Source organism: Diadema antillarum, unplaced genomic scaffold, assembly GCF_040938485.1.
Source record: "Diadema antillarum isolate AM-2024a unplaced genomic scaffold, OU_Dant_1.0 seq00000057_RagTag, whole genome shotgun sequence".
Taxonomy (NCBI): domain Eukaryota; kingdom Metazoa; phylum Echinodermata; class Echinoidea; order Diadematoida; family Diadematidae; genus Diadema; species Diadema antillarum.
The window spans coordinates 279,963-307,932 of NW_027271163.1; the positions used below are offsets into that span (position 1 = coordinate 279,963).

A 27,970-nucleotide genomic window follows, 5' to 3' on the forward strand; every position below is an offset into this window, starting at 1 on the left:
ATATATATATATATATATATACATACACATACATATATATACATACATATACATCAAGAGAACATTACCATTTCACTGAAAAAAAAGGCACACATTGTGTACAATCATTGATGCTCTCAAACAAAGTGCAAAATCACCACAGGAGGAGCACAACGTAATAAATAATATGCCTTTATTCTAGCCACAGAAAACGGTACAGCCTTTATAAAAGTTAACACTAAGAGCACAAAGACAATTCATATAACATTTTCACTGTTAATATTTCCAATAAATATTCCTCAAATATCCCATCATTATTTCTGTTAAAATTTGTAGATTTGAGTTGAAATTATTACACAAATTAAAAAATGGTATAATGTATAAGCTGTTACTTTCACACGGGTTTCATTTTCACAAATTTTGTGTATCACAGTACGACCGAGAACTTAACACATGAAAAAATCGCCATGCGCGAGGGTAATAGCGTATTTACAATAAGCCTTGGTGTTAATTCGCGAGAACAGCATCTCACGAAAATGTCTGTGACTTCCCCATTCGCAAAAATAACGGCTTATACAGTACATGTACTTGCAATGCACAAAATTTGCTATAAAACTCCCAATTGCTTGTAGAGTTATCTGATCATGGAGAAGTTATGAACAAATCAATTACAGTGGACTCCCGTTATAACGAAGTCCTCGAGACTGGCAGTTTTCTTTTGTTATATCGAAATTTTGTTGCAACCAAACAAATGAACAATAAAAAATAAAGACCGGATAATGTTGCGGCCTGAACTTATTACTTCGTTGTAACAGGAATTTCGTTACAACTGTGTTCGTTATAACGGGAGTGCACTGTATTCTGGATGCACCTGAACTTGTGTTGACATAAATTACTTTGGACCAGTGAAGTTCCATTCTTGTACATGTACTAAAAGTTTGTCGTACAAGTTTGCTCTAATAAGAATGGACTAACATTTCAATTCCCTTCCAAACTACTGAAAAGCAAGAAATACACGGAGCATGAAATGTTTGTATATTAGTGCCGAACGGTCTTCTTCGTAGCATGAAATTTAGTGTAGACAAGAACTTTTGCATGCATTTTAATTTTGCAAATCCTGGCTCTCGCAAAATATGCAATATCAAAATGTACACAAAAAGTTCTAATTTGACAGTACACTCAACAAATATACAATTGTAGCTCTTCTCCTCACAGCATATACATATATCAGATAGATATGTCCAATGTGTTGGATATAACCTTTGCAGCAGATGCAATCCAATCTGTTGCAATCAATTTGATAACGTGGAAACATAATCAAATACATATTTAAGGCTTAGTATCCCAGTACCTCAACCTTAATGCATTATTTTTAACCTTGGCAGTGACCATTAATCCCTTCCCAACCAGACTTTGAAATCCCCATAGACTTTGTACAGGCTTCGCCACATGCCGGCAGACAATGGATTAAACGACAGTGCGGTAGCAGCTTAATTCCTTGTCGTTATGAAACTACTAAATCAGAAGATCAATGATTGTCCTGAAACGAGATCTGATGAGAAATTTGATGCCTGCTTGAAATCGCATATTCAAGTCCTGAATATTCTCAGCTTACAGTACATACACTTACATTGAAACAAAGTCTAATTTTGCATCACTCAACCAAGGTGAACAAATTTCTTCATACATCAGTCAGCATATACAATGATTAAATCTAATATAAATATGTTAAGGATCACATTTTCCACAATTAAAAAAATACTGATAAATACAAATTTGCAAGGAAGCACCATTAAGCAGTAAGTTGTCAACGGCGGTAATTGCCACAAATGAGTTAAATATCCATTCTCCACAGTGATTTAAAATCTTCCTACTCCTCAAGAGATTGAATATCTGTACAAATTTACATCAAATGTGACATTCGCATATATGTATATACAATGAAAAAAGAAGATATTGGCTCAAACTATCTAAGATTCTGGATTGCCTGCAATGACATACAAGAAAAACAAAAGCTATTCCACCCACAAACGTACGGTCTATTTTTCATACTTCTGTTCATGACATTTGCAAGAAATGACTGGCATTAATAACTTCTATGAGCGAGTGATGAATTACAACTCGGAGAAACTTCATGCAAAGTGATGTTGGAAGAAGCACTTTAGAGAAAGCTATGACCTCCCATACAGAATTACTTGATATGATATCGACTTCAGCATTGCAAAACATTCTTACAAGCAGATTTCTTGCCTTCTACAGACTTGCAGATAGCGTAGTTACAGCCTTCACGCAATATCGCAGAAGTTATGAGATGCTGCTTCACAATTCTGATAATCATCTGCGTATGTAGTTATGCATCATACAAATAGACAGACATAACCAGGTCAACCATCATTTCACTCAAGATGCTTTGTCTATGGAAGATAAAGCATGTGGTACGGACACCACTTGTGGAAACTCGCCAAGGTGCACTGTTCAGGACAAGGAAGGCAACTCAGGTAAACCCTCAGCTACACGTCTTGGCAACTTTGAACACATTGCCCTCTCGCCTTCTAATCCCACACAAGTTACCTTCTTATCTCCCAGTCCTGAACAGGGCACCTTGGCATATTCAAGCAAGTTGCCTTCTCTGCACACATTGACCCCTTCATAAATCTACCCTCACCAGTAGGGTCCATAAGTCATTTTTTTTTCCTTTTAAAACTGGAATGTTTCCAATAGAAAGGCAAGATATTGGTTGCTTGGGACCTTGTGATGATGCAACAACCTTGCTCAAACCACTCCTCGGGACTTGACTTAGTGAGAATGCTGGTGATACCCTGAATCTGGTCCCAAAGATGGCAGCTCTATTCAGTTCTTCTCTCACCAGGTCCAAGACCTCTTCGGTATGTCAGATATAACTCGTCACACAATGAGCTGTTATTCGAGCATTAAAGTCTTCTTTCTAATGTCCTCCATTACTCACATGCTTCCTATGGTGTGATATCTCTTCAACTCCTCGGGTATGTTGTCCTTGTAGAGAACGGGGTCAGCTCTAAACTGGACAGACTTGAGGGGCATGATGCCGTATTCCTTCTCAAATTCTGTGATGCACTCCGACCTCTCCACCATGTGATTCAGGTCGGCTGAGATCATCTCCACACTGGTGCACTCTGGACACTTGAACTTCTTCCTAGGGGTCACCTGTTCATCAAACACAAAAAGGAAAGCAAAATGATGAAGAAGAAGCCATTGCTCTCTTATTCACAGAACAAAATACTTTTTGTCAGAATACAATCAGAAGAGCATATGCAAGATCTTAGAGGGCAATGCCATGACTAACTTTTTGAAAGAATTTCCTGCCATATTCTGTGATATTCCTCAATGTTTCTTACATATTCTTTTACTATTTCATGCATTTTAAAAAGAAATTTAAGTCCGAGTAATCTCATTAACTAAGCTGTCCATAACAAGGAGCTTATACCCTTCAGAGATACACCCTTCCATACACACAATAGGATGCCAACTACTCTCATGAAACAAACACATTTCTGCGTTCATCTCTTTTGCATTTTTTGGAGACTGAGGAAAATCCAAAGTAAAGCATATACAGTTGAACCTCTCCTATCCGGACAAGTCGGGACCGGGGCTCATCCGGATAAGGGATTTGGCCGGATACGGGAGACTCAATGCTTTATACATGTACATATACATACACATGTACTGATGTAGCCCACTGTAGTACCACATGTAGTAATGTGTATACTGCAACCTTTTCATTGTTACACTCAGTAACAGACCGCAAAATAGAGGTTCGTGTTTGCAAGAATGAAATCATTTTCTTTTATAAATTCTTGGGATGATTTACCTAAATAATTATTAAGAAATGTATCAAGTATATGTAATTCATTGTGTTTGTGTAGGAGATCTCAGGAGTTGGGAATCTCCCTTTCCTCCCGTAATTATTTTTTAAAAAAATCACGGCGAGATTGCGTTCGTATAATAGAGAGATCTGGATAAAGGGAGGCCGCATAAAGAGAGGTTCAACTGTAAACACAATCAATTAATGTTTGTGTATCCATTTGCAACCCCCAAAATTACATTCTTTTCATAAGCTGGTACGATGTAAAGTTGATGATTCAGACCTTTCCTCTGAATTATAAAACTGGAAACTTCTCTATGATGGAAGGGGAAACAATACTTGAAGATTTCCAGTGTATTCATTCAGACCCCAATTAAATTCTGTTAATTCTCAGTACATAAGAGGAGCACATTCTCAAGTGACATCGGGTCAGTTTTGACTTTCTAAAACAAACAAACAAACAAACAAGCTCTAGATGTATTACAAAAAGATTTCATGCACAATGTTGGGAAACAATACCCTTTAAGGATGCAAAAATTCTGGACATCTGCAGACAGGATATACCACTGTAAATAAGTACAAGTACAGTTGATGCAACTATCTATAAATTCATAACACAAACCACAGCTCACAAGTTTCATGATATCTGTAATGCTCATACACAGTATAAAAGAATCTGTGAAGTAATTGCTCAGAGCTTGGTGTTATGAAATGCTATTCTAGATAAACTTCTCATACTTACTTTGATGGGGGCTTTCCCTGTGATGTTTGCGATCAGGAAGTTCATGGCAATGTCCTCACAGTTCATATGGGCATCAACCCAAGTCTTGATGTGCGGTGACATTTTGTGAGTGTATGCGTGACTGTAGTACTGTAAGAAAAATGGATAGGGTAGGCAATCAAATCAGGATCAAATCAAATTATATCACATACAAGGTGACATGGAGAGGGCTTTATAGTACTGCAGACTTTCATTATCCTCATGTAAGAGGCTAGAAATTTATAACAAGATATTTTTAAAGCTACATACTGTGCACATGACCTTTGACGTTTTCAATTGTTTGGAGTCACATCATCGTTACTGTTCCACATATTGAACTTTGTTCACACTTAACTCAAAGGACTATCAAAAAAAGAAAGAAAGAAAGAAAGGGGGTGGAACAAATACAGCCTCAAAAATCAAGAGTCTAAAAACTCCGATTTGACATTTGATTTATATCCTTTTGTTTCTTGAAATCCATGCTTACTTGGGACAAACAACTTTGTACGTCACAGCAAAATAATCATGCATTTTACACTTTGAGACACATACATGAAGGGAATTTATTGACATCAATGGAAACAATGCCCTCATCCTTGAACTGAAAAACTCAAGACAATTTACCTTGTGATAGAATGCTGCTCCGGTCAGCACCATGGAAATGTCGTTCATCCACTCGCTCTCGTACTTCCACTTGCCATTCTCCCACAGGTGCAGGCGACTGGGGAAGCCGACCAGACGGTCGGGAAACTCTCGCCACACCTGGACGGGCAGAGGATCATGGGACATTTCCATCATCAATATTCACGAAACTCCATCCATCAAATATCAATGAATGACCAAAAAGGAATGCATAGACTAATGAATAGTTTTAGAGCCTGAGCTGGAAGCTGTTCTCTGCAGAAAAATCATTATTTTTACAGGGAACGTCAATTTTAATACTGGATGGCAGTTTCTGGATGTTGATGTGAAATGAAGACACTTGAACACAATAGAACCCGACTGTAAAGCACACTACACTGAATCACGAGATAAAAGATATCATTCTCACTGAAGTACTCACAGTCTAGTCTATGCAAAAACTAGGTATATTCCTCAAGTGCATCATGCATAATAAGGTAATTTGAAGCACTTTATATTTTGGAGTCAGATCAAGAAAAGAAACGTTACCCCATATCCAAACTCCAGCTCATCTGGAGTCAGCATGATGATGTCATCGTCGATGGCGAGGATGCATTCCGTTTCAATCTCATCGTAGGGGTAGAAGCGGTTACTCAGCTTGTTCTCCTTCGTTTGGACCACCTTGAGAGGCTTGTTGATCTTTGGCCAGTGGTCAGCTGCAGGGATAAACGGTCAAGAGTCCAAATCAATTTTGGTCATGTGTCTCTTCTGCTGCAACCTCAAGCAAATCGCCTGTTTTGTCACATAAAAATTTGGTCTATGCCAAGTAGAGCTCTGTGAGTTACTCGTGCTAACCATCATTAGATTGATACATGCACTGAACTTATGGCGCTATACAAATGCTGTGGGTCATCATCATCATCAACTTAGCATAAGATCATATTTATACCATCAGATAATGAGCTGTATATACTTGCTGGACTTTCAAGCAATCAAACCTGCTCCTACAATCACACAGACACATAGATCAAAACATCATCATGAGGTGGCAGTCTATTCACATCAATAATATCATCTGTAATTAAGGCAAGTACCTGTCATATGTATCCTTTGAAATGTTAAATTTTTGTCAGAAGGTTGAAATATTGGGAAGCATCAATAATTCAAGATGACAGTGTAGAAAGAGGAGCATGTAGTGAAAACTTTGTAAACATGAATGGCAGTGCATGAATCATGTCATATGCTATTTCATATTACACAAAACCTAATTAGAATGTAGCCATCCGATTGGTCGATTGCCCATCACGTGACATTTAGTTAACAGTTCCATTGCATGCTGTAGCTGTCAGCCGTGCAATTTTGTTTGAACAAAAATGGATAGCGCATGGCTGACGTCACCCATTTCCATTGACTCCCGAGTTAAACTCACGATTGACTCAAAGTTTTTGTTCCATCGCACAGCTCTGATGTCACAATAAACAAACATTTGCTGCTTGCACTCAACAATTACAAGCACGTACTTTTGTCACTCATTTTTGTAAATAACTTCGCTTCGCGTTCGTACATACACCGACTGTGCGGCTTCTCATTCGTCTTTTACCGAAAATGGTTGCCATTTCTGTGCTAAATTCAAGAATCTGTGTGGACCACATCTGTTGACGTTTGAAGTGTTGTATAAAACAAATACTGTATGGTCTTTACTCGTGCAATGGAACAAGATTTCGCATTCGGTAAAAGATGAGGCGCATTATTCAACTGGGCTTCGCCTCGTTGAATAGAGCGCCTCTATCTTTCACCTCGTGCAAAATCTTGTACCATCGCATTCGTGACCATGCACTATTTGTATAATATGATATTTGAGCAAGGAAAAGATTCAACTCTGTAATGACAGTATATGTCTAGTGCACAGAAAGAATGATATAAATCAAGCTGGGCCATAGAATGTCTTCTGACTTCTTCCTACACTAAAAATTACCTGGGGGCGGGGTCTTCTCTTGATGGTTCCACACCACAAGGACCTTGGAGAGACTCGGTGTCTGAGAAATCTGCTTGATGACCTCAAACAGACTCTGCTCTCGGTCGTAGGTGAGGACAACGGCGGTGAAGCCATGAGACTTGGGCGGGATGAGCGGCAGGAATAGAGGGTTCTCCACAAATTGCTGGGAATTCAAGTGGGAGCAGATGAGATTACATACTACATTCAGCACATTTCACTGCAGGATGTTAAAAGTCCTGTGATGATAATTCTTTTTTTTTTTAAACAAATAGAAAAAGAAGAAAAAGAAAAAGAAGGAGGAGGAGGAGGAGAAGGAGGAAAAGAGGAAGAAGAAAAGGAGAAGGAAGTAACATATAAAAAAAGACGAGAAAATAAAAATAATAATGATAATAATGATAATAATAATAATAATAATAATAATAATAATAATAATAATAATAATAATACTAATAATAATAATAATAATAATAACAACAACAACACCAACACTAACAACAACAACAACAACAGCGACGATGATGACAACGACGACAACGACAACAACGAGAAGAAGAAAGAGGCATAAAGAGGACATGCTTACCCTTGGCGATGGCTCATTCCACCACTGATAGTCTTTGGCCTTGTGCGGGAAGACGCGATTGTTGATGATCTGTAGGGTGGTCAGCGTGATGTTGGCCATGCTGCTGAAGTAGTTCCGCCACAGGAACCTCACCTGCCGCCTCATCAGGTGGATCTGTTCCGGCTCAATGGCCCGCAGGATGCTGGGAATGTCTGCAATGCTGCTCTCACGGATGACAAGGGAGGCCCTGTCACATGAAAACAATGATAGTTTGGTGATAATAAAGTGTTATATACACCACTATTTGGGATGCTTATCAAACATCATTATGGAAGATTCATATGCTTGATTCTGCATTTTGTTTTGCAAACACCTCACAATTGTCAAGAGAGGCCATGTTATGTACAAACTACAGTAGTAGGGTAAAAACGTGATTATTACACACCAATATTTGGCACAGGTGCTGTAACTCAATATGGGAGGGTAGTAAACACTCTTTTCAACACAATAATATTTACAATGTCATTCTAACTGTGTAACTTGCAAATATTCATTCCTGTCATGTGCAAGCTATACTATCTGGCTGTCAAGTTAATTTCACGATCATGGAGTACAGTATTATAACACACCATGTTCATGTACTGTTTACTGCGCACCACTAAATGTACAAATGCACATGGTCTTCATGTCAGCATGAGTTAATATTTTTGCATGCTCTCAAATTTTGTGAATGCCATCCCACTCGCGAAATTCACAAAAATAAAAAAACCCGCGAAATATATGCAGTATGTAGTATTTGAGAGATGCCTGTAATTGCGTGTACTTCTATTTCCATTTGGAATGGGGAAAACAAGTAATAATGAGTTGTATAAACCAACCTTTGCCAGTCGATGACCTCTGAGAAGGGCAAGATGTAGGAGTCGCTGATGATGACTGGGATACAGCCGGCCTGGAGGGCGTCACTCAAGGCTGCCTGGCCCAGGCGAGCTCGACGTAGAATGATGCAGAAGGTCGCTTCCTGCAAGAGGCAATTAAAATCATGAAATTATGGTACCCTGACCAATCACACCCGTAAGACTATTATTGAATTCAGCCAGGCAAAGTAACTTAGCCCAAATTTAATTAACCCTTTGTGTGTTTTTGGTGCAGATTGGCACAGAAAATCCCCTAGTGTTATACGCACTACACAGAGTCCCTGGCTCAGAAAAGGGTAACATAGTAGTCGAGAGAGATCACAATGTACAGTCACGGTGATAATGGCAGAGTACTAAGAGATGCAAACTACACTCCAGAAATTCAAATGCCCTCAATAAGAGCAATCCAAAGGACCACTCCACTCTACACTTTGGTTATTGTTGAACTGTATTTATACTGTCAAGAAAAATGGGCTTGAAGGTGAAGAAAACTTTGTAGGCTTCAGGACCACACTTCCTCTACATCCCATACAATCACATGTGCCTACTGGCAGTTTCACAGTCTGGTTGCATTGAAATGTCTATTGTCATAGATTAACACTATACACTGAAATACTCATAGCAAGCTCTTTCAAAAACAAAGCAGTGAATGGGCAATAGTGGCCTGCCTTACCTTCTAGCTCCCTTCACTAGTGCTCAAATTTACTTAACCTTAAAGGGATCGTACAGTTGTGGTTGAGACCTAATTTCAGGTTTCTAACATAGTTTGGTGAGATAATGAGAAATATGACAGAGCATGTAATTCTATGAGGAATTCAACGTTTATTTGATGAAAATTGGTTTTGAAATGGCTGAGATATCCAAAAAAAAGCGATTCTAATGAAGTGTGGGACCCACACTTTGTTAGGATCGCTTTGTTTTACTTTGTTTTTGGATGTTTCAGTCATTCCAAACCCGATTTTCATCAAATAAACTTTGAATTCCTCTTAAAATGGTATTCTCTGTACTATATCATAAGTGTTTTCTTGGTATCTCGCAAAAAGTTTAAAGCCCAATTCTCATCTCCACCAATACTGTACTATCCCTTTAACCAGGCCGGGCTTTTTGGGGTGTTCTGTGGCCGAGGGAGGGTTGATTCAACTCTCCCCCCCCCCCCCCCCCCCCGAGATCTCGGCCGTCAATCGCACCATCGCCATGAAAATTGGCACATGCATTACCTGTGGCGTAATCTACCGAACTATGCAATAAGAAATTGAAATTTTCATTATATTAATTATGTTAATATATGCATAAAATCATACATTTGCTCTTAATCAGAAAGTAAAGCTCCTAGAATCTTAATTTTTGGTGATAACATTTTTTGTAGCATTCCTAACAATGTACTAAAAAAAAAAATCTGGTATCAAAATTAATTTCTTATGTATTTCTTTATTTTTCAACCTTTTGTTTTATCATTTTTTGCTCAAAATTTATGACAGAACCTATTTCATGCATAATTATGCTAAAATTAATTGATTTCAGCCTATGAAAGTGAAAATAATCATATCTTTATGAATAAGGTGAGAAAACTCCATTTGCATAGACTTCATACATAAAATCACGTTTTTGAGCCATTTTCGGTCTGACAGGCATGTATAAAAGGTCGTGCAGTGTCGTGACGGTATGCACAATTTTCGCGAAAATGGTGTCAAAAGATGTGTGAGACTTGAAAGTAAAAAGTCAGCGAACGGCGCGGTCAAAATGCACACGGCGGAAGAGTCGTAAAAAATGTCGAGGGGGGGTTGATTCAACCCCCCCCCCGGCCTTTTTAGGGTTAAAGAATGCAGGTTATAACACTCTGATTGTCCCTGGTTTTCCTTACAAAGAGCTGACAATGCTAAAAGTGTACAGCTATTGTTCTCATCCACACATCAGGGTGTGTTACTTCCATTTGAACTAGAACTCATCAGACACAAGCAATCATTTAACACATCTGTGCAGGGTAGAATTGAGACATCCAATCAAAGCTAATCCATTCACCATGACATTGACAAGAGATTCAGTTGAAGAAATGATGGATTATCATTCTAGGAAATCTGCATACCTTAAAAATCCAGGAAGCACCTAACAAGCTAATACATAAACCTCCCATTTCTTGGACATACTCTGGATATTCTCACAACACTGCCTTGTTTCTCAGTCACAGGCAGTCTAAAATGCTGTTCCCCAGTTTATGGCATGTGGTCTCTCAACTCACCTGTAGAATGTGAGGATAGCTGAATACCCTGCTGTTGAGGCACATTTTCCGTGGATCTGGGGCGCTGTCGTCACTCTTGCATCCGTGCAGGACCAGGATGTCTTGGTTGGTGTTTGCTACAGTCAAGAGTTCCGTCCGATAGTCCACATGAAGGCCGACTTGAGCCGAGACAGCCAGGTAAGGACATATTGTGCTGCAAGTATAAAGAATGTCAAGTAACATTAACTTTGTGTGCTTGTGTGGATGGGTGTGTGTGTGTGTGTGTGTGTGTGTGTGTTGGGGAGTGATCCCCTCTCCTTCCCCTCCCCCTCCACAAAAAAAAACAAGAGACCCGCGGGTCTAGCGCTCACCTGAGTATCGCAAGTTCACCTTTCACGCAGTCACTAATCTGAATCATTCACAGCTCTACCAAAATTTGACTAGGCATTCTCAAGTAGAAGATGAAAATGTACAATAAGGGCCCAAGTTTTTTAAGATTCCTTAATTTGGGGAGATTGAGGCCCCCTGGGGCCCTCTGGGTGGGGCATTGTGCCCATTTTCATAAAATGAGATCCTGAGCCCCTAGGGATGCTACCTGCCAAGTCTGACGAAAATACATCATGAGGTTTTCAGGAAAAGATGAAAATGTACAATTCAGGCCCCCATTTGGACCTTCCCAACCACCCCCCCCCCCCCCTGCCCCCAAGAGGGGCACCCCTGGATCTCCTATGAACAAATTTGAAACTACAGTCATTAATGTACTCACTCATAGTATTATCTTAGCTCTATAACTTCTGATTCTAGAGAAGATTTTTAAAGATTCCTTCATTTTGAAGGTTTGGGCCCCCCTTGGGGCCCCCTGGGTGGGGCATGGTGCCCATTTGAACAAATTGAGATCCTAACCCCCTAGGGATGCTACCTGCCAAGTTTGGTGAAAATGGGTCATGGGGTTCTCAAGAAGAAGATAAAAATGTACAATTTAGGCCCTATTAGGACCCCACCTCACCCCCTCCCCTGGGTCCCAAGGGAGGCACCCCTGATTCTGCCATGAACAAACTTGAAACTGCAGTCATCAATGTACAAACTCATAGTATTAACTTAGCTCTATCACTTCTGGTTCTAGAGAAGAAAATTTTGACAGATTCCTTAATTTTGGGGCGTTTGGGCCCCCTGGGGGCCCCCTGGGTGGGGAATGGTGCCCATTTTAACAAATTGAGTTCCTAACCCCCTAGGGATGCTACCTGCCAAGTTTGGTGAAAATGGGTCATGGGATTCTCAAGAAGAAGATGAAAATGTACAATTTAGGCCCTATTAGGACCCCACCTCACCCCCTCCCCTGGGTCCCAAGGGAGGCACCCCTGATTCTGCCATGAACAAACTTGAAACTACAGTCATCAATGTACTAACCCATAGTACTAACTTAGCTCTATCACTTCTGGTTCTAGAGAAGAAGATTTTGACAGATTCCTTAATTTTGGGGGGTTTGGGCCCCCCTGGGGGCCCCCTGGGTGGGGCATGGTGCCCATTTTAACAAATTGACTTCCTAACCCCCTAGGGATGCTACCTGCCAAGTTTGATGAAAATCAGTCTTGGGGTTTTCCAGAAGAAGATGAAAATGTAAAAAGTTTACGCACGACGGACGACGCACGACGCACGACGGACGCCGGACGAAGGGCTCAGGTGAGCTAAAAAGACTTAGGCACAATCGATCGACTTTATTCAATTTGGTCTCGTTATTTTTACGCAAAAGATAGTTACTCTCTACTGAGAAACATGAGCATGTAATGGTTTGAAAGTTTAAATCAGATTCACAAAGGAATTTGAATACAGGAAATATTATTTCTATTCTGGCAATGAACATATCTGTTAGAGATCTAAGACAATTCAACAAACTAGAAAAGCATTTGGATAGCGCAGACTTCCGTCAAGCCAGCAACTCATTTCCACCTTTACACGTAATCAATTTTCCATTATAGAAGCCTTTTGTTTAAATTATCAGCTTCCAGCTGCGCAGCGCCTTGCCTGAACAGAGCATGCGCTTCAGTAGGCATATGTAAACCTCCAGTATGCAAAGCTAGCACTCCCAAGTTCATTGACATTATATGCCAAACGATGACAAATCCTTCAAAAATACCAAAAGATTCCTGCACAACTACCAAAATTAGTCATCTGTTCCGGATGTCATTATCAACCTTTCCTGCAAGTTTCATTCAAATCTGTTCACAATTTTTTGAGTTATTTTTCCAAACAGCACATCAACGGCAATGAACTGCATAGATTCTAACACTACCAATTTGAACAGTTCCAATGTTCATAAAATTGCTTTAACCCTAACTAGGCCGGGGTCCGAGGCCCCCCCCCCCCCGACGTTCCGCGCGATGTATCGCAATCGCAAAAAGCTATCGCCGCGACGTTTCATGACTTTTTTCTTTCGAGTCTCCCGCATCTTTTGACATCAAATTTGCGACGCCCGGGCGCACGGTTCCGAAGTTACGCATAAATATGTACATGCATGTCAGACCAAAAATTGCTCAAAAACGTTAATTCGTGTACAATTTCAATGCAAACTGTGCTTACAGGCAAATTTCATAAAAGCATGATTATTTTGGTGTTTTATTGATTAAAATCAATGAATAACATATTTTCTTGTTCGGAGCGATGTCGCGGACAAATTTCATCGAAAAAAAACAATGAAAAACATGAAGTCGAAAAACAAAGAAATAGATAATTCAAAAAAACAATAAAATACTTAAGAATTTTTTCTGATATCACAATCTTTTTTTATTACAATTGCTAAGGACACTAAAAAGAATATTTACATAAAAAATGTGCCTGTTTTGAGCTTTATTTTGTGATTTATACCAAATAGTCTGATTTTATGCATCATCATGCATAAATTAGCATAATTTAGCATAAATGATGATTTTTTGAAAAATTAACTTCATGGTATATTAGATTACATCATAGGCAATGTGTGTGCCAATTTTCGTCGCGATCGCGCGGTCGACGGCCGAGATCTGGAGGGGGGGCCCAGGCCCCCCCCCCCGGCTCTATCAACTACCTAAATAGCCCGGCCTAGTTAGGGTTAAGCTGCATGTACACATGTACAAATACGCATAAACTCACACACACATCTAAAAACACTTTGATACTTAGGTGGCACACAGAACACAATTTCAAGAACACACTGTGCAGCTTCAAAACTTGACAAAAAATACAGGTAAATTCATGTCAATATCAATACTGTTTTTGCTGTTGTTTCTGGCAAAGGGTGAAGGAGGGGTTTCAAATGCACTCACTCTAAGGGCTTTTCAGTCAGCTTTATGGAGGACACTGCACTGTTGTACACTGGTATACTGATATCATAGCCTGGCCGGTAGGTCCAGGAGGAGAAGCCTCCACCTGCCAGGATGGCATTGCCCCTCGGGACCTCTAGGGCTGTGTGGAAATCTGGGGTTGTTCCTGGAAGCATGTTGAACAACAGGTGATTGGTTCCAGTATTCCACCTGCAAGGGACAAAATGATTTGAGATGATCACTCAGAAAGAATTCTTGTTTACCACACACACACATGTGCAGTAAACTGTCACAGAACTATCTACCTCTACAGTGGTGCCCACATAATTAAGACGAATCCCTTCATGTACATTTGGATTAAGGTCTATGTTGAATAAAGGCTAAGAAAGCTCAAAGTAAGGGATAACCTTTGCATAACCTCAGGAGATATGGGAGGTATAGCATTTTGGGTTAACGACAGAAATAACAAACTAAATGAATCCAGGCTATATGCAGTACTCACAAAGACCAAATTCTAACACTTTTCCTAACTTTCTTGACGCCACAGAAAGCCTGCAAGGACTGCTAAGGTTGCTCAAGTGTCAGCAGCTCCTAAAATAGCACCTAAATCCAGTACTTATCAGTTTGACAGTCAAAACGAGACAAGTTACCCCAAATTTGCTGTTGTAGATGCCAGGTACTTTCGAAAAAAATTGACACACTGCAGTACTGTACGCAACTTGTCTTGGTTCAAGGTACAAAAGAGTTACTTGCTACACTTGCCCAGGACACCACAAATCAAGTGCCCAGCAAGTAAAATGTATCATAGACACTTGCCGATTTCAAGTATGTGGCCCTTGCCAAAGGGCAATTTCAATCTAGTAGGAGATATATATTTTGTAATGCTCTATGGAAATCAGTAGTGCAGCAATAACTGACACAAACCTTGGAAGTTGGGCCAGTGCTTGCCCCACAGCTTTCACTCTCATTGTGTTCTGGTTCAGCAGGTCCACAGAAGGCACCAGCAGGCAGGCCTGGTCGGGGTTGGAGGTGTAAAACGGGCTCTCCGCGATGGCGTTGAGGACGTCGAAGAACTCGCGCGATATCTCCTGTGTGATGGCCATGCCAGGTTCATCAACATACTTCTTCATAGGATAGATGTAAACGCTGATTCTGTTGTTGTCCGAGCCACAGCGGTAAACATCAAAGCAGTCATGATAGTGGCATGCCGTTGCTGTTTTCGTTCCTTCCGGAGACGTCTCCGCTATCTTCACTTCGGGGAGGTTGTTGTAGCTCTGGATGCGGTACCTCGGCTGCTTCTCATTTTCCATGGAATGTGGCCAGAACTGGAACATCCCGGTGATGACGATCCCCACCAGTATGACGGAGAAGAGCGTGATGTAGAAGGAGTGGTACTTGGGCCTCAGCTTGGGCCCACGGGCCTTTTTCATGTTGGCTGGATCCTTGGTCTTGGTCAGAGTACACAAAGATGAATCTGTGTATTCTAACACTCCCATTCCATGTTGATGACTGTCAACGGGGCGACATCTGTAAACAACAAGCAAGACTAATGTATATCTTTCTTTTCCATTCAGCTGTTTTGCCTGGTACTCACAGAGGCAAGGTGCTACATCATACAAGTGCTTGCCCGATTGTATGGGGCAAGTGAAAATCAGAGTCAGGCAAGTAAAAAGTTTTGAAGCCACTTTTTCTTCTTTTTTCCATGAAGTCAACCATACAGAAGCCCAAAGATAATTTACTGTTTAGTGATGCAATGCACTTTAAAGGGATGGTACAGTATTGGTGGAGACGAAAATTGGGCATTAACTTTTTTGCGAGATACTAAGAAAACATATGAAATAGTACAGAGCATACCATTTTAAGAGGAATTCAAAGTTTATTTGATAAAAATCGGGTTTGGAATAGCTGAAACATCTAAAAACAAAGTAAAACAAAACGATTGTAATAAAATGTGGGTCCCACACTTTATTAGGATCGCTCTATTTTGGATATCTCGGCCGTTTCAGGCAAGCAAAAAGTTTCAAAACCAATTTTCATCAAATAAACATTGAATCCCTCTTGGAATTACATGCTCTTTCATATTGCAGAAGAGGTTTCTCATTATCTCACCAAAAAATGATAAAAACCTGAAGTTAAGTCTCAACCAAAACCATACGATCCCTTTAATTTCATTTCAGCATCTTTTTAAACACTTATGTGAAGACACGCAATGCAACGGCCACTATTGATTGAACCAAAGTTTATTTAAGACTCCACAGCATTATGTAAAGTAGATCAACATGTGCTGTTTATTCAAATGACTGTGTTTTACCAAGCGCTTTACTTACAACTATACAAGTGATTTTCTATTTCATTTTCTTAAATATCTTTTACTTTCATTTCCGGAAGGTAAAATTCATGCTCGGGCAAGTCACAAGTATGTGACTATACCGTCTCCATACAGTACTTGCACAGAGAAGAGGCTGGATATCACTGAAGCCGCATCAACGAGCATGTACATCACACAACACTAATATTAAAACAGGAAAGCCACTAATGATTTGACCATAATGCCATCCAAAATTCAACCGCCAACCAACGATCACATTACTGTATATATGTAAGTTAAGTATTGTAAAAACGGTTACATGTGATGTAGACTTTGGTCTATGCTTTTGAGATGCTGTGAGCATGGTGAGTCTTCATATACTTCACTTAACATAAACTTACAACTGTACCTAAAATTTACCAAATAAATTTACACAAGGTTGATCTGCATAGTGCCATAGACCCAGAATCTAGTTCCATGTTTACTAATCCACCTAACACTCTGTTATAAATGAATAGAATCGTAGCATCACAGACTTTATTTAACGACAACACACTTAGTATTACTCTCGGTTCAGCTGTTGGTAGGGACGCCGAACGTCAAGGACATAGCCTTCAGAAATTGGACACCCGCTTAATTACGTGTTAATCAATCCGCACCATCTCGTAACCCCGCGTACGTCAAAATGAATGAGGGGTCAAATTGCATCCGCCGCCATTAAAAATGAAATGAATCCTCATAAACTTACCACAAATTCTACACGTTCATCTCACTTCCCTACCCCGATATGCAGTTATGACAAACTTTGTACATTGTAAATCATTATTACGGAAAGACTTGCCTAAACATGATGTGGAAGACGCAGAATATTCCAAAATATATCCGAGTACATGCTGACGGTTGACCTTCAATCGATGACCATGCTGAGTAAAGTGATTGCGCAATGCCTGGCCCCGCCCTCCCCAGGGGCCCCGTGTAATCCTAGTAGCGGGCGCCCCACACCTTTTCACTTCTTTGGCTGGGGCCCTGTCGACGGTACATCAAAAAAATCCAATTTGTAGTCGAAATGACAGACATTTGTCCCCTTTATTTATCTTTTCAGAAACTTATTAGATTGTTTGCTTTGATAAGGAGCTATACATAAAAAAAAATGTAGCACTTTTACTGTTGATAGGACGCGTTGGGAACATGTATCCACATTTGCAAAATATTTTTTATGATTTTTTCCATTCGGTTTGGGCCCCAAGGGCCCTAGCGCATTTTTGCGCAAAGGAAAAAACCCTTTATTCATGAGATGATGTCATGCAGGTTCTGTTAATAGGCGGAGCTAACGCCGACTGAACTCCGGTGTTTAGTCTTTGGCCAAGGCAATTACGATAATTATACAAATAATACACAGGTGAGAGTACGTCAATGAAGTTGTAGCGCACTCAAGGGTATTTACAATTGTGAAACATGCACGATCGAGGCGAAGCCGAGTGCATGTTGCACTACATTGTAAATGCCCGAGAGTGAGCTGCATCTCCACTAATTATTTGATTTATGAAATGGGTCGGAAACTAACAGAATTTTTCATGTACCTTTGTGGGTCAATACCAGTCAGCTACATGTAGCACTTGCTCAAAAGTCAAGATGTCCGAAGATGTTCGTCCCAAACATTTACGCACGTCGCACTCGGAAAATCTGCACATATACGTAGGCCATCGCCACACATGTTATGCACAAGGAAAGGCCGGCTGGCATGGCACGGCATCCAGAACTAGAAATGAATTAAGAGAAAGGTCAATGACAATTTGACAGTTGACAATTGACAATGACAATGACAATTTAATTTATCTCATGTCACCCAATCAGGGTATTGGAGATAACCATGTGAATTATACATTTGAGATTACATATCGAAAAAAAAAAGAGAAAAGAAAAACGATATGAAAAAGTACAATGAAGGTACATAAATTTACTGGGGAAAAATGTGTAATCTTATGCAATGAACCAAATAACCAAATAACGAAAAGTTGTTTAACTAGAAGTTGTTTACAGGATTGACAGCGCGTACTAAATAGCGCGCGACGCACTTGTAACATCTGCGCATGCATGTATAAGAAAAATCATGAGCGCACACGTGACTCATTTCAGCGCTTCCAATTGGCTACATTCTTGAATCCATTATATAATGCCATATATTTTCCCCATATGCGCACGCGTACGCGTACGCACGCTATACGTTACACACGTTTACTATAACGCTACGGGACAGCATGCAAGGCTCCCACCGTAAACTCTGTATTCCAATTTAAATGATCTCTCCTTTAAGAATTCTAACCAAAATTGATCTAATTGTCAAATATCTAACAAACTATTTTCATCTGCCTTGCTTATAAAGAACGCAGTACCTGTTGTATGCAGGTACTCGTATTTGATCGTGTGTTATCCCCACGCACCACGTCGGGGTTTGGTTTATGCTGTAAAACGAGGAATTTTCGCGTGCACTTTAATTTCGCGAATTTTGCGAGCGCCAAGATTCGCGAAATTAAAATGCACGCGAAAGTCCTTGTTTACACTATATGCATTGAACGCCAGTGGCACTTCGCGAAAATATCATGCCACGAAAAAGGCTGTCGATCCAATTCGCGAAAAATTCATGCCGCGAATATATCATGTTTTACAGAGTATACTAAGTACGTACGCGTACGTGTATACTCTATGAACAGGGGGCATGTTCAGTGCTGTAAAGCGATCGCGCTGTGTGCGTGACTGCTTGGACGTGGCCTATATAGTATGACATGTATGTTATTGAATTAAACTGATATGTGCCTACCTTTGCTTACTTATGCAATAAACATAGACTCAACATCACTAAGCCCATAATAAACTAGAAAGAATTGAGGTTGTAAAGCTATACTCTCATTACGATGTTCCAATCGTAGGCATATATTCCTGTGACATATTGCCGAACATGCATACCACCATGACCACGATTACCAGTATAATACGGTACCAACTTCATTCATATTCGAGTTTGAACTTCATCAGGATTTCACAGTTAATTGAAACTTCATAATATTATAAGTACAAAGAACATTATATGATACGAATAAATGATACTTCCAATGGAATATAGCTGTGCTGAGTTTCCCGTTGACATCAAGAAACCACGCCGTGCAACACATTCGTTCTCTCTCGATCCCGCACTAACGATACACCTCTGCCTCTCTTCTACTGGCAGAGCAGAATTAATCCGTAGCTGCAAACCTTTCTGTTAGAAGTGTTAATCAGCATAACTTACTGCTAGAAGACCTGCCATAATATGAATATAGATACAACATAAACAGACTAAAAAATTGAATGGTCTTCTTACCAACTGTCATGGCGCGACATGGACCTTTTTCTGCGGAAGAGAGGAAGAGATTTAGCGTGTCACAGTACTCTGTGAATAGAGCGTGCCTTCTGTTTCACAATGTGATTACTACGTGGCGTGGCGTGGCGAGGGACATTAAACAAAGAATGGCCTTGTTTTGATCACGAGGAGGAGAAAGGCCTCCTGGGTAATATAAACAAAACCGAGAGAGAGGTGAGAGAGAGAGAGAGGGGGGGGGGGGAGAGAGATGGGGTGGGGGTGGGGGGTAGATTGTGTGTTGTGCAGCAGTGAAAGAGTGAGCTCTAGTATTAAGAGGAAGATTGAATTGAAGAAGAAAGCAAAAGGAGAAATTGTACTGCAGAGATAACAATCCATGTTTTCCTTCAAATAACATATCTTTTAGTGTTCATGGTTATCTATATAATCGTTTCGTTTTATTTCAGGTTATAGGGCTATCATACTTGTTATCTTAATTCTCATACAAAATGATTCATAATTGTGTCATATGATTCTGTTATGTTTCTGTCACTATTATTTTTGGAACGAAAATAAAAGATTACTCATACTACAACGGTATAAAAGGTGAAGACATACTTTATGTCATTTCTCGCGTTATTTCAGTGTTGTGTCTCGTGTATGATGTTCGGAAATATTTGATTGTGCATTGTGTATTGTGATATAACTCATGCATCTATGTTGACAATTTTGTACATTGGCGGGTGTAGGCCTACATGTATCTTTTATATACACCTGAAGCACTTCAACTCAATATTGATACGCAGCTTACAGCTGCGCTGCCCCTTGAGCCCATAGTGTTCGTATTTTCTATGGCTTTCCAGCCTCTATTGCGATAAGAAGTTAAGACGCTTAAGCTCAATCTTAATTGGTCATAAACTTGACCTCCCAAGCACACAACAAAGGCCTCTTTCAAATTGTGTAATCCCCTGTTGTTTGAACCCGACTGCTGGTAGCCTTGGCGTGGGAACTATGTTGTCTTTTGCGATAACCTGGGCTTGAAAAGCTAGCCGGAATGCCATATGCTATAGTCAGTATACTAGTACTTCTCGAACGCCAGCGTGATAGGATCACCAAATCTCTAACCTCGTACATATCAAAAGTCGTTATGCAGTATCAAACTTTTCAAAGCCTCCAACATTGGTAAGCTATACGTGTTTCTTCTATTTTGCATTAACTTGTTGGGTGTGAAATAAGTAAAAATGATGTTGTATCCGCTTTCAGTTACACGATGCTTTTATTATGTTTGAAGAGTTTCACATGAAGTTCGAAATTTCCTGCTTCTTGCTGGGATTTCTTCGTCATCAGAATTAACATTCAATACATTATTCTAACGTCTTGATATATTACAACTACGGTGTATTTCAATTACCCTTTATAACATCTTGAAGATGAACTATGCAATTTGTCTTGTGTGAAAGTGACATTTCCGGCGTATATAAACACAAATAACTTTTGCGGTAACTTTACAGTATGTCGGTCAAGGTTGATTATTCTGTATGTGTGTGCTTTTGTCATGTCGGTATAATTTGGTAGTAGATGGATACATTTTATATTGAAATGAGAAACAGTGAGTTAGCAAGCATAGAAGCAGCGTAGTCTCATTGTAGTGGTCAATCCTTGTTAGCGTATACACATCCCTGATGATTATATTGTTTTGAACTTGCAAAATAGTATTTTAGAATTGGTCTTTATTGCTAGATTCGTATATATCTTCGTTTTCAAACTTGATATCGTGTGCTTTTTATCTGTTTGTTTCATTCCAGAATTTTATTTATTGTCCTTATGTTCACCTGCTGTTCTTCGACTTTTTTTCCGGCTTGTGTTGAACCACTTCGGAGTGATGAATTCGTTTCGCGAACTCTAGATAAGTTAAACGGTTGATTCATCAGGTTCTTTTGTTGGATGTTTTGTCGTATGACCAATACTCCTCTTTACGCGCTTAGCGAATCTCAATCGCGTATTTAAAGCGAAGCAGCCGAAATAATCATCGTTGACTCATATTCAAACACTTCGAATTCGGTCTTTGCGAGAAAATGAGAATGGTAAAACGGCCACTAATAAGTCTTGTAGTTTGTTTGTTTTTTTCGCTGAATTCCCGTTTCGAAGCATATTATTGTTCGGGGTTTTTTTTCAGAATAATTTAATGTTATTTCGGGCGAATATGTTTGCGATAAAGTAGTTCAAAAATGCGGAGGTATGACGCTGAATTGTTGCTGTGGCCAAAAATTGGCTGATACGCAGGTATAGAACCGTGCATCAATTTTGATTTTCATGAAGCATAAATTGTTACTAATTCCGGTTTTTATTGTTGTTGTTTGTTTGTTTGTTTGTTTGTTGTTTTGTTTTGTTTTGTGTTTGTTGTTGTTGTTGTTTTGTTTTGTTTTTGTTTCTGTTTTTTTTTCAGGGGGGGGGGGGGGGTTATACACCAACAAACAACATCAATCTTGGTTGAGCGCACTTGGGAACTGCCCCCAAGGCCCTGCCCAAGCCCTCTTTTCATCCCGTAGGATCAGGCGAGGAGTTAGTTCCTGTATTTATTGTCGTATGCTTGCAGGTTCATGTGGGCAGAGAGGTGACTGTTGCAGGCTCTTTTCTTCACATTAAACATCTTCCTTCTGCCAATCAGAGTCTGTGACTTTCGCTTGTTGCTCTTGGCTCTTCGGTACCAGTGGCGTGTATTCCTCTGCAAGTCAGCTTGAAGGAGCTTCGTAGGCCGTGCGATGTATTAGCTTCTGTTGGGAGATAAGAAAAAAGGCGGGAACAATGATGCGGTCATACACTAACATGCATGACACACAAACACACACACACACACACACACACCCTCTCACACACACACACACACACACACACACACACACACACACACACACAAGGAGAGAGAGGGAGAGGGGGAGAGAGAGAGGGGGGGGGGAGCACACTCCTGCACACACTCGCTCGTCATCAATCTCTCTTCACACATCAGTCTGTTATCTTCTCTTCCTCTCTCTCTCTCTCTCTTCCCCCTCCCCCCCCCCCCCCCTTCTCTCTCCCTCTTCCTCTCCAGCGGCATTGTTTATAAACCTCCCTGGTTTATATTACCCGTCAGGCCTCTCTCCCGCTAGTGATAAAGGCAAGGACTCTCCCAAACATACGCCATTTTGTATCTCCCATGCGCTTGCCACGAATATTAGAGAACTGACCTGAAGCGATCCAAGCAGCTTTCATCAGAAGGGATTCAGATTTTATGTTGTGGGCGGCATATGCAATTGGTAAGAAGACATTTCAGTTTTCTATTCCTTTGATGTTCATACATGTGATGTGTATTATGTCAGTATAGTTAAGTTATATCAGGCAGTTTTCTGATCATAGAATAGCTTGACCGAAGATCGGTTCCTATCTTGTTCGTTGTTGCCGGGAATTATGTTCCGGCCCGGGCGGGGAGGCATTACGAAATCCCTTCCTTCCTATCTGAAGGAGAACCGTAAAAGTAAAAACAGACAAGGAAAACAATTTACAAAATCCCCCCAGACAGACGGATTTTTCCGCGTACATAGATTCAAGACAAAAAAAAAAATCCGTCTTTGCGGAGTTTTTAGTATTTTTTTTTTCCATTCACGGCTCTCCTCCGCCTCCTTTACTAGAGTAGAGGGGATTGTATGAATGAAGCGAGACGCAGCATTCTCCGCGGACGGACGGAACATTATCCCGACGACCAGGTACAAAAACGATCTTCCGGTCAACAGAGATCAACACTGTTTAATACGCGTACGGGCAATCCATCTAATTCCAAACGTAAGATGTTTGGTATGTAATAGCCATTTATAATCATGGATTAAGGGCTGGAATATTAAACACTGACAAATAGAAGTGATGCATATGAATCATAGTACACAATGAAGTAGAGGTTACTAGTATCCTTTCTGAGGGGAAATCTGCGTGAGTTCACGTATTATTGTTTGTTGGTACATTGTATCACCAATGTCCCATGCAATGCTCACTCGAGGTTATTGGAACCATGGCTTGCTCCTGTTATTAGGCTTCAATGTGCTGGTCATGATAATTATACAAAATAAGCAAAGAAATCTTCAACCAAAACAACCATTGTTAAAGACGGAACTTGACTTCAGTGCATATTCAATGCAGCCAAAACCTAGTTTGCAAGCACAAACCCTTGTTGGTCGTATTAGGAGTCTGCATGTGCCAAGACTAATACATGCACCATTGCACTGCAGTCTCTCCCAAACACAGGGACAGTGCCGAAGTGGTGCATATAGTAGTCTTGGCGCAGACTCCTTTACGACTAACAAGGGTTTGTGCCTGCAAACTAGCCAAAACCGGGATGCTTTTGTCCCCTGCCTGAGCTATCCCATGCTAAATGTATCGGAAACGCTGCTCCGCGCACGGCACCTGTTGTATTAACGGTGTCAGAATGATCAGCTCCACCCTTCCAACTTTGATTTTAAAAACGTTTAAGATATCCCATAATGATTCATATGTGTTGTCTGTTGTACACTAATCATCCTAACATTTTTTTGCAAAAACCTAAAATATAAAGAGATATCAGTATTTTTCCTCATTAAACTAACTGTTGGCGGTTTTATAGTCTGGAAACTTTTTTCTGTTGTTCACATTTTGTATGTTTGACCAAACTTACATAACATCGATTATACCGGAGTTTAAATTTTACAATAGTTATTCTATCCATGCATAGTTCACATCTAAGAAGTATTTTGAAACACTAATACCGCGGGGTTTTTGTTTCATCTGCAAGTAGCAAAGCCACGATTTACGACCATTAGATCAATACAATGAATGAACACCAAACGTTTTGTCCTTCCCCCATTCATTGTTTGGAATTGATGTTGAGTCTAATCCCCCTTAATGGATGTATACCTTCTCCATGCCAAAACTAATCCCTGTTCAACTTCAAGACCCCGCCCCATTGTCATCTTCATTGTATGTTGATCATTTGTGTGTTTGAATAGGAGCTGTATCGAGTGAGTCGTACTTTTCAAGTGTATATGGGATTTGACGCTCGAAGTTATACATGATATATATTATTAGAACTAGAAGAGATTTGATTAAATACTTAAATAGCGAATGTGTGTATCAGAAGTCATTCTGCAGCGTAGGAACCTGATTCCAATACACAACAATAGTATTTGAGATTAACTCATTATACGCGATAAAAGGATTTTTTTTTTTGCCATATTGACATTCTTTTGCTTTGATAAGCATATTGTGTGAAAAACAAATGTAGTTTCGTTCCAAAAATGGAGGAAAAAGCTGTACACTCGCATTAGTATAACTAGTATTCCCCGATCCTTTGCGAAATCAGTTTCCTATATATATATATTTTTTTATTTTTTTAAATTTTTTTTTGGATAAACTGTAGATATCTCAGCACATTAGCGTTTCCACGACGATCTGCCATTGGAAGCACAGACGCACCAGAATTCATCGCCTGGCGGGAGGATGGACTGCCCTCCGTAGCCTCATCACTCCTGCTGCCGTCAGGCCCTGGCTGAAAGTCACACCCTTCAAGGCGAGATGACAGGTCACAAGCGAGCCGGAAGGACGTGTATTAGTTTGCATCTATAGGCAGAGTTATAACACATTTCAATTAGGGTGCATTCAAACGGTATTACATGCATATACAAACATATTCTTGTCTTCCTAATAGATGTTCTTTGTGAAGAGTGAAACTAGATGTACAAGTATATAGGCCTAGTCATCGGCGATGCTGATTTTAATGATAACCAAATGCTGACACACGGGCAATTTAATCAAAACATAGCTGTGTATTTTGGTTGTTATCCATGGAGGTTACTATGAAACGTTGAATTGTCACACAAGTCCTACTCAGAAATTATGAGGACAAGATTTTTTCAGACTGATACTTAACTAGTAATAGAAGGCCTTTTTACATGACTATATAAGTGCAGATTTCAATATAATCGTTCTTCATTATACCTCCCTACAACGAGGGTAAATATTGAGGCTGTTCATAATGATTATCGCCATTATCGTTTCATATTTCTATCTTGTGAAGAAAGATAAATGGAGTATAGTGCTAATTTGTCACGTGACAAGATTTAAAAAAAATCGAAGTTCATCTAGCTGTAATCAATGTTAATGTTGCCATCATATCACCAGTTTCATCTGTCGTTTCTTGTGAATAATATAAAGGGGTACGGGGCTTGTGTAACAGCACTGAGCAACTCGTACTAGCTTGGGGCAACCACAACTCTAAATATAGACTCGATACTGTCAAAACCATGTTTGTACTAAGGGAAGCAGAGGAATAGGTCAGGAGGAAGTAGAAGGTGAGGAGAGAGGAAAAATTGGACGACGGAACGTCTTGCTTGTTGACTAAAAATGAAACTTTCGTTACACACACAGCTAGCTGGCCAGTCAGTCCGGAAGAATGACGCACGCACGCAACACAAGCACGCCGATGCGATGAACGGAGGTACAGTGAGCAACGGACCCGATTCACCCGCACACAACTGACTTCGGCCAGCCTGACAGCGGAGTAATATGGTGCTTCGTACGTGGTAGCTTTGCCCGTGAAATTCAACTTGAAAATTTGATTTAATTTTCAGTTTGAGCTCGTACAGATATAGTTCAACTGTAAACAACTCATGACGTGTTACATTTGGTTCTTCATATGGTTCTTTCTGACCATATTGATGATTTTTTCTTGATTCGGTCATCGTAAACCCGTCCGTAGTTAATACTGCTGATGCACATAAACCAATGCGCTTACACTTGCGCACAAGTCCCCAATCCTTCATTCCGAGCATCAGTTGTCACACTCTGGAAGGGTTCACGATTAACCAAATCAAGAAAAATCTTGATCTAGACAGAAAGAGATCTTTTTATGAACCAAATTTTGCAAGTCATAATACGGCAACGACTAAACAACATCTGCACTTATTCAAATTGAAATTGCTTTTCATTTTTAAGTTGAAATTTAGGGGCAAAGCCACCACTTACGAATCACCAAGTCCTATCGCTCAACAGTGTACAACACACATCTGCAGCCGGAACATGCTTCACGTTTGACTCGCAGTTGGGTTACTACTACGAAATGAAGATTAATTTTCACATCCACCGGTATGGGCTATAAGTTTACGAGAAAGGTCGGTATAAAAGAAGAAAATTGCCGATCTGGAATACTTGGTTACAATGAGGAGTGAACTGTAGGTACCGAACTATGTCAACTAATCTTAATTAGTATTGCAGAAAAGTAAACAAACGACTTCGATCAAGATCATTACCTGACATAGCTCCGCCCAAAAGTCACGTGAATTGGCCAAATCTGAACACCGATCTCGAGCACGTATGCACGCGCGAAATCTAATTAATATTCCAATCATTTGGAGCGAAACTGGTGTCAGTTTAACTCGGAAATTTACGCTTTTGGGGAAATTTTACCGTGAAAAAGACGAATTTCGGCAGTTGGAACGCTGTTGTGTACACAGGTAAGGTATCATTTCTGTAAAAAGATTGTGTTTTGAAAAGTGTCCGGCAACCCTACTGTTGGATCGTGGAACACTTCTTGACATTACATTACAGAAATTACAGAAAGAGAAAAGTGTTGATCAGCTGTGATACGGTACCACACGACACACTAACATTCTGTCGCTGTCTCCAGCCTCTCCACTGCAGATCTCTTGACAACCTATGGCTATGCAGTCACAGATGGTGGGGTTATCCATGATGACCACTTTACAAACATGAATACCATGGTGTGGGCCTAGGCTGTACAGCTTCAGTAACTGCTTGGCATGCACAGCCACGCAAATGATGGAAGTAACTAACGACACGTTAATTTACACACAGTGCCCCAACGACAGGCCCTGTCTGAAAATCGCCTTGAACATTGGAATTCCTCTTAATCAGACCTTGCACGCCGGAAATCTGAACCTTGAACAATCCAAATTATTTTCCTGTCAAAATCGTCGAAATAACAGTACATACCTTCCACAGCAACAGTGGACTTTCAGCCTGTCAACTCGTCATTTCCTGTCGAGTTCCTTCTTCCGATCCCTAGCTCGCACTGCATGCACTATACGAGTATTTACGTACAGCTACGTATCACATCACATGCACACATA

At 40.2% G+C, this 27,970-nt stretch overlaps 1 protein-coding gene across 2 annotated transcripts; it reads right to left on the reverse strand.

Annotated features, from left to right (window-relative positions):
- Nucleotides 1-176: 176 nt before the first annotated feature.
- Nucleotides 177-27,915, reverse strand: LOC139725732 (exostosin-2-like). Of its 2 annotated transcripts, none has more exons than XM_071636817.1 (11): nt 27,834-27,915; nt 15,106-15,708; nt 14,185-14,391; nt 10,907-11,099; nt 8,635-8,774; nt 7,778-8,003; nt 7,177-7,360; nt 5,751-5,917; nt 5,205-5,342; nt 4,563-4,691; nt 177-3,162 (listed from the first exon to the last, which is right to left on the reverse strand). In XM_071636817.1, the coding sequence occupies exons 2-11, from the start codon at nt 15,675-15,677 to the stop codon at nt 2,941-2,943; spliced, it is 2,178 nt and encodes a 725-aa protein (XP_071492918.1). In that variant the 5' UTR covers nt 15,678-15,708; nt 27,834-27,915; the 3' UTR covers nt 177-2,940. The 2 variants fall into 2 exon arrangements, with proteins under 2 accessions (XP_071492918.1, XP_071492917.1); XM_071636816.1 differs by lacking the exon at nt 27,834-27,915 and adding an exon at nt 27,489-27,759.
- Nucleotides 27,916-27,970: the final 55 nt, after the last annotated feature.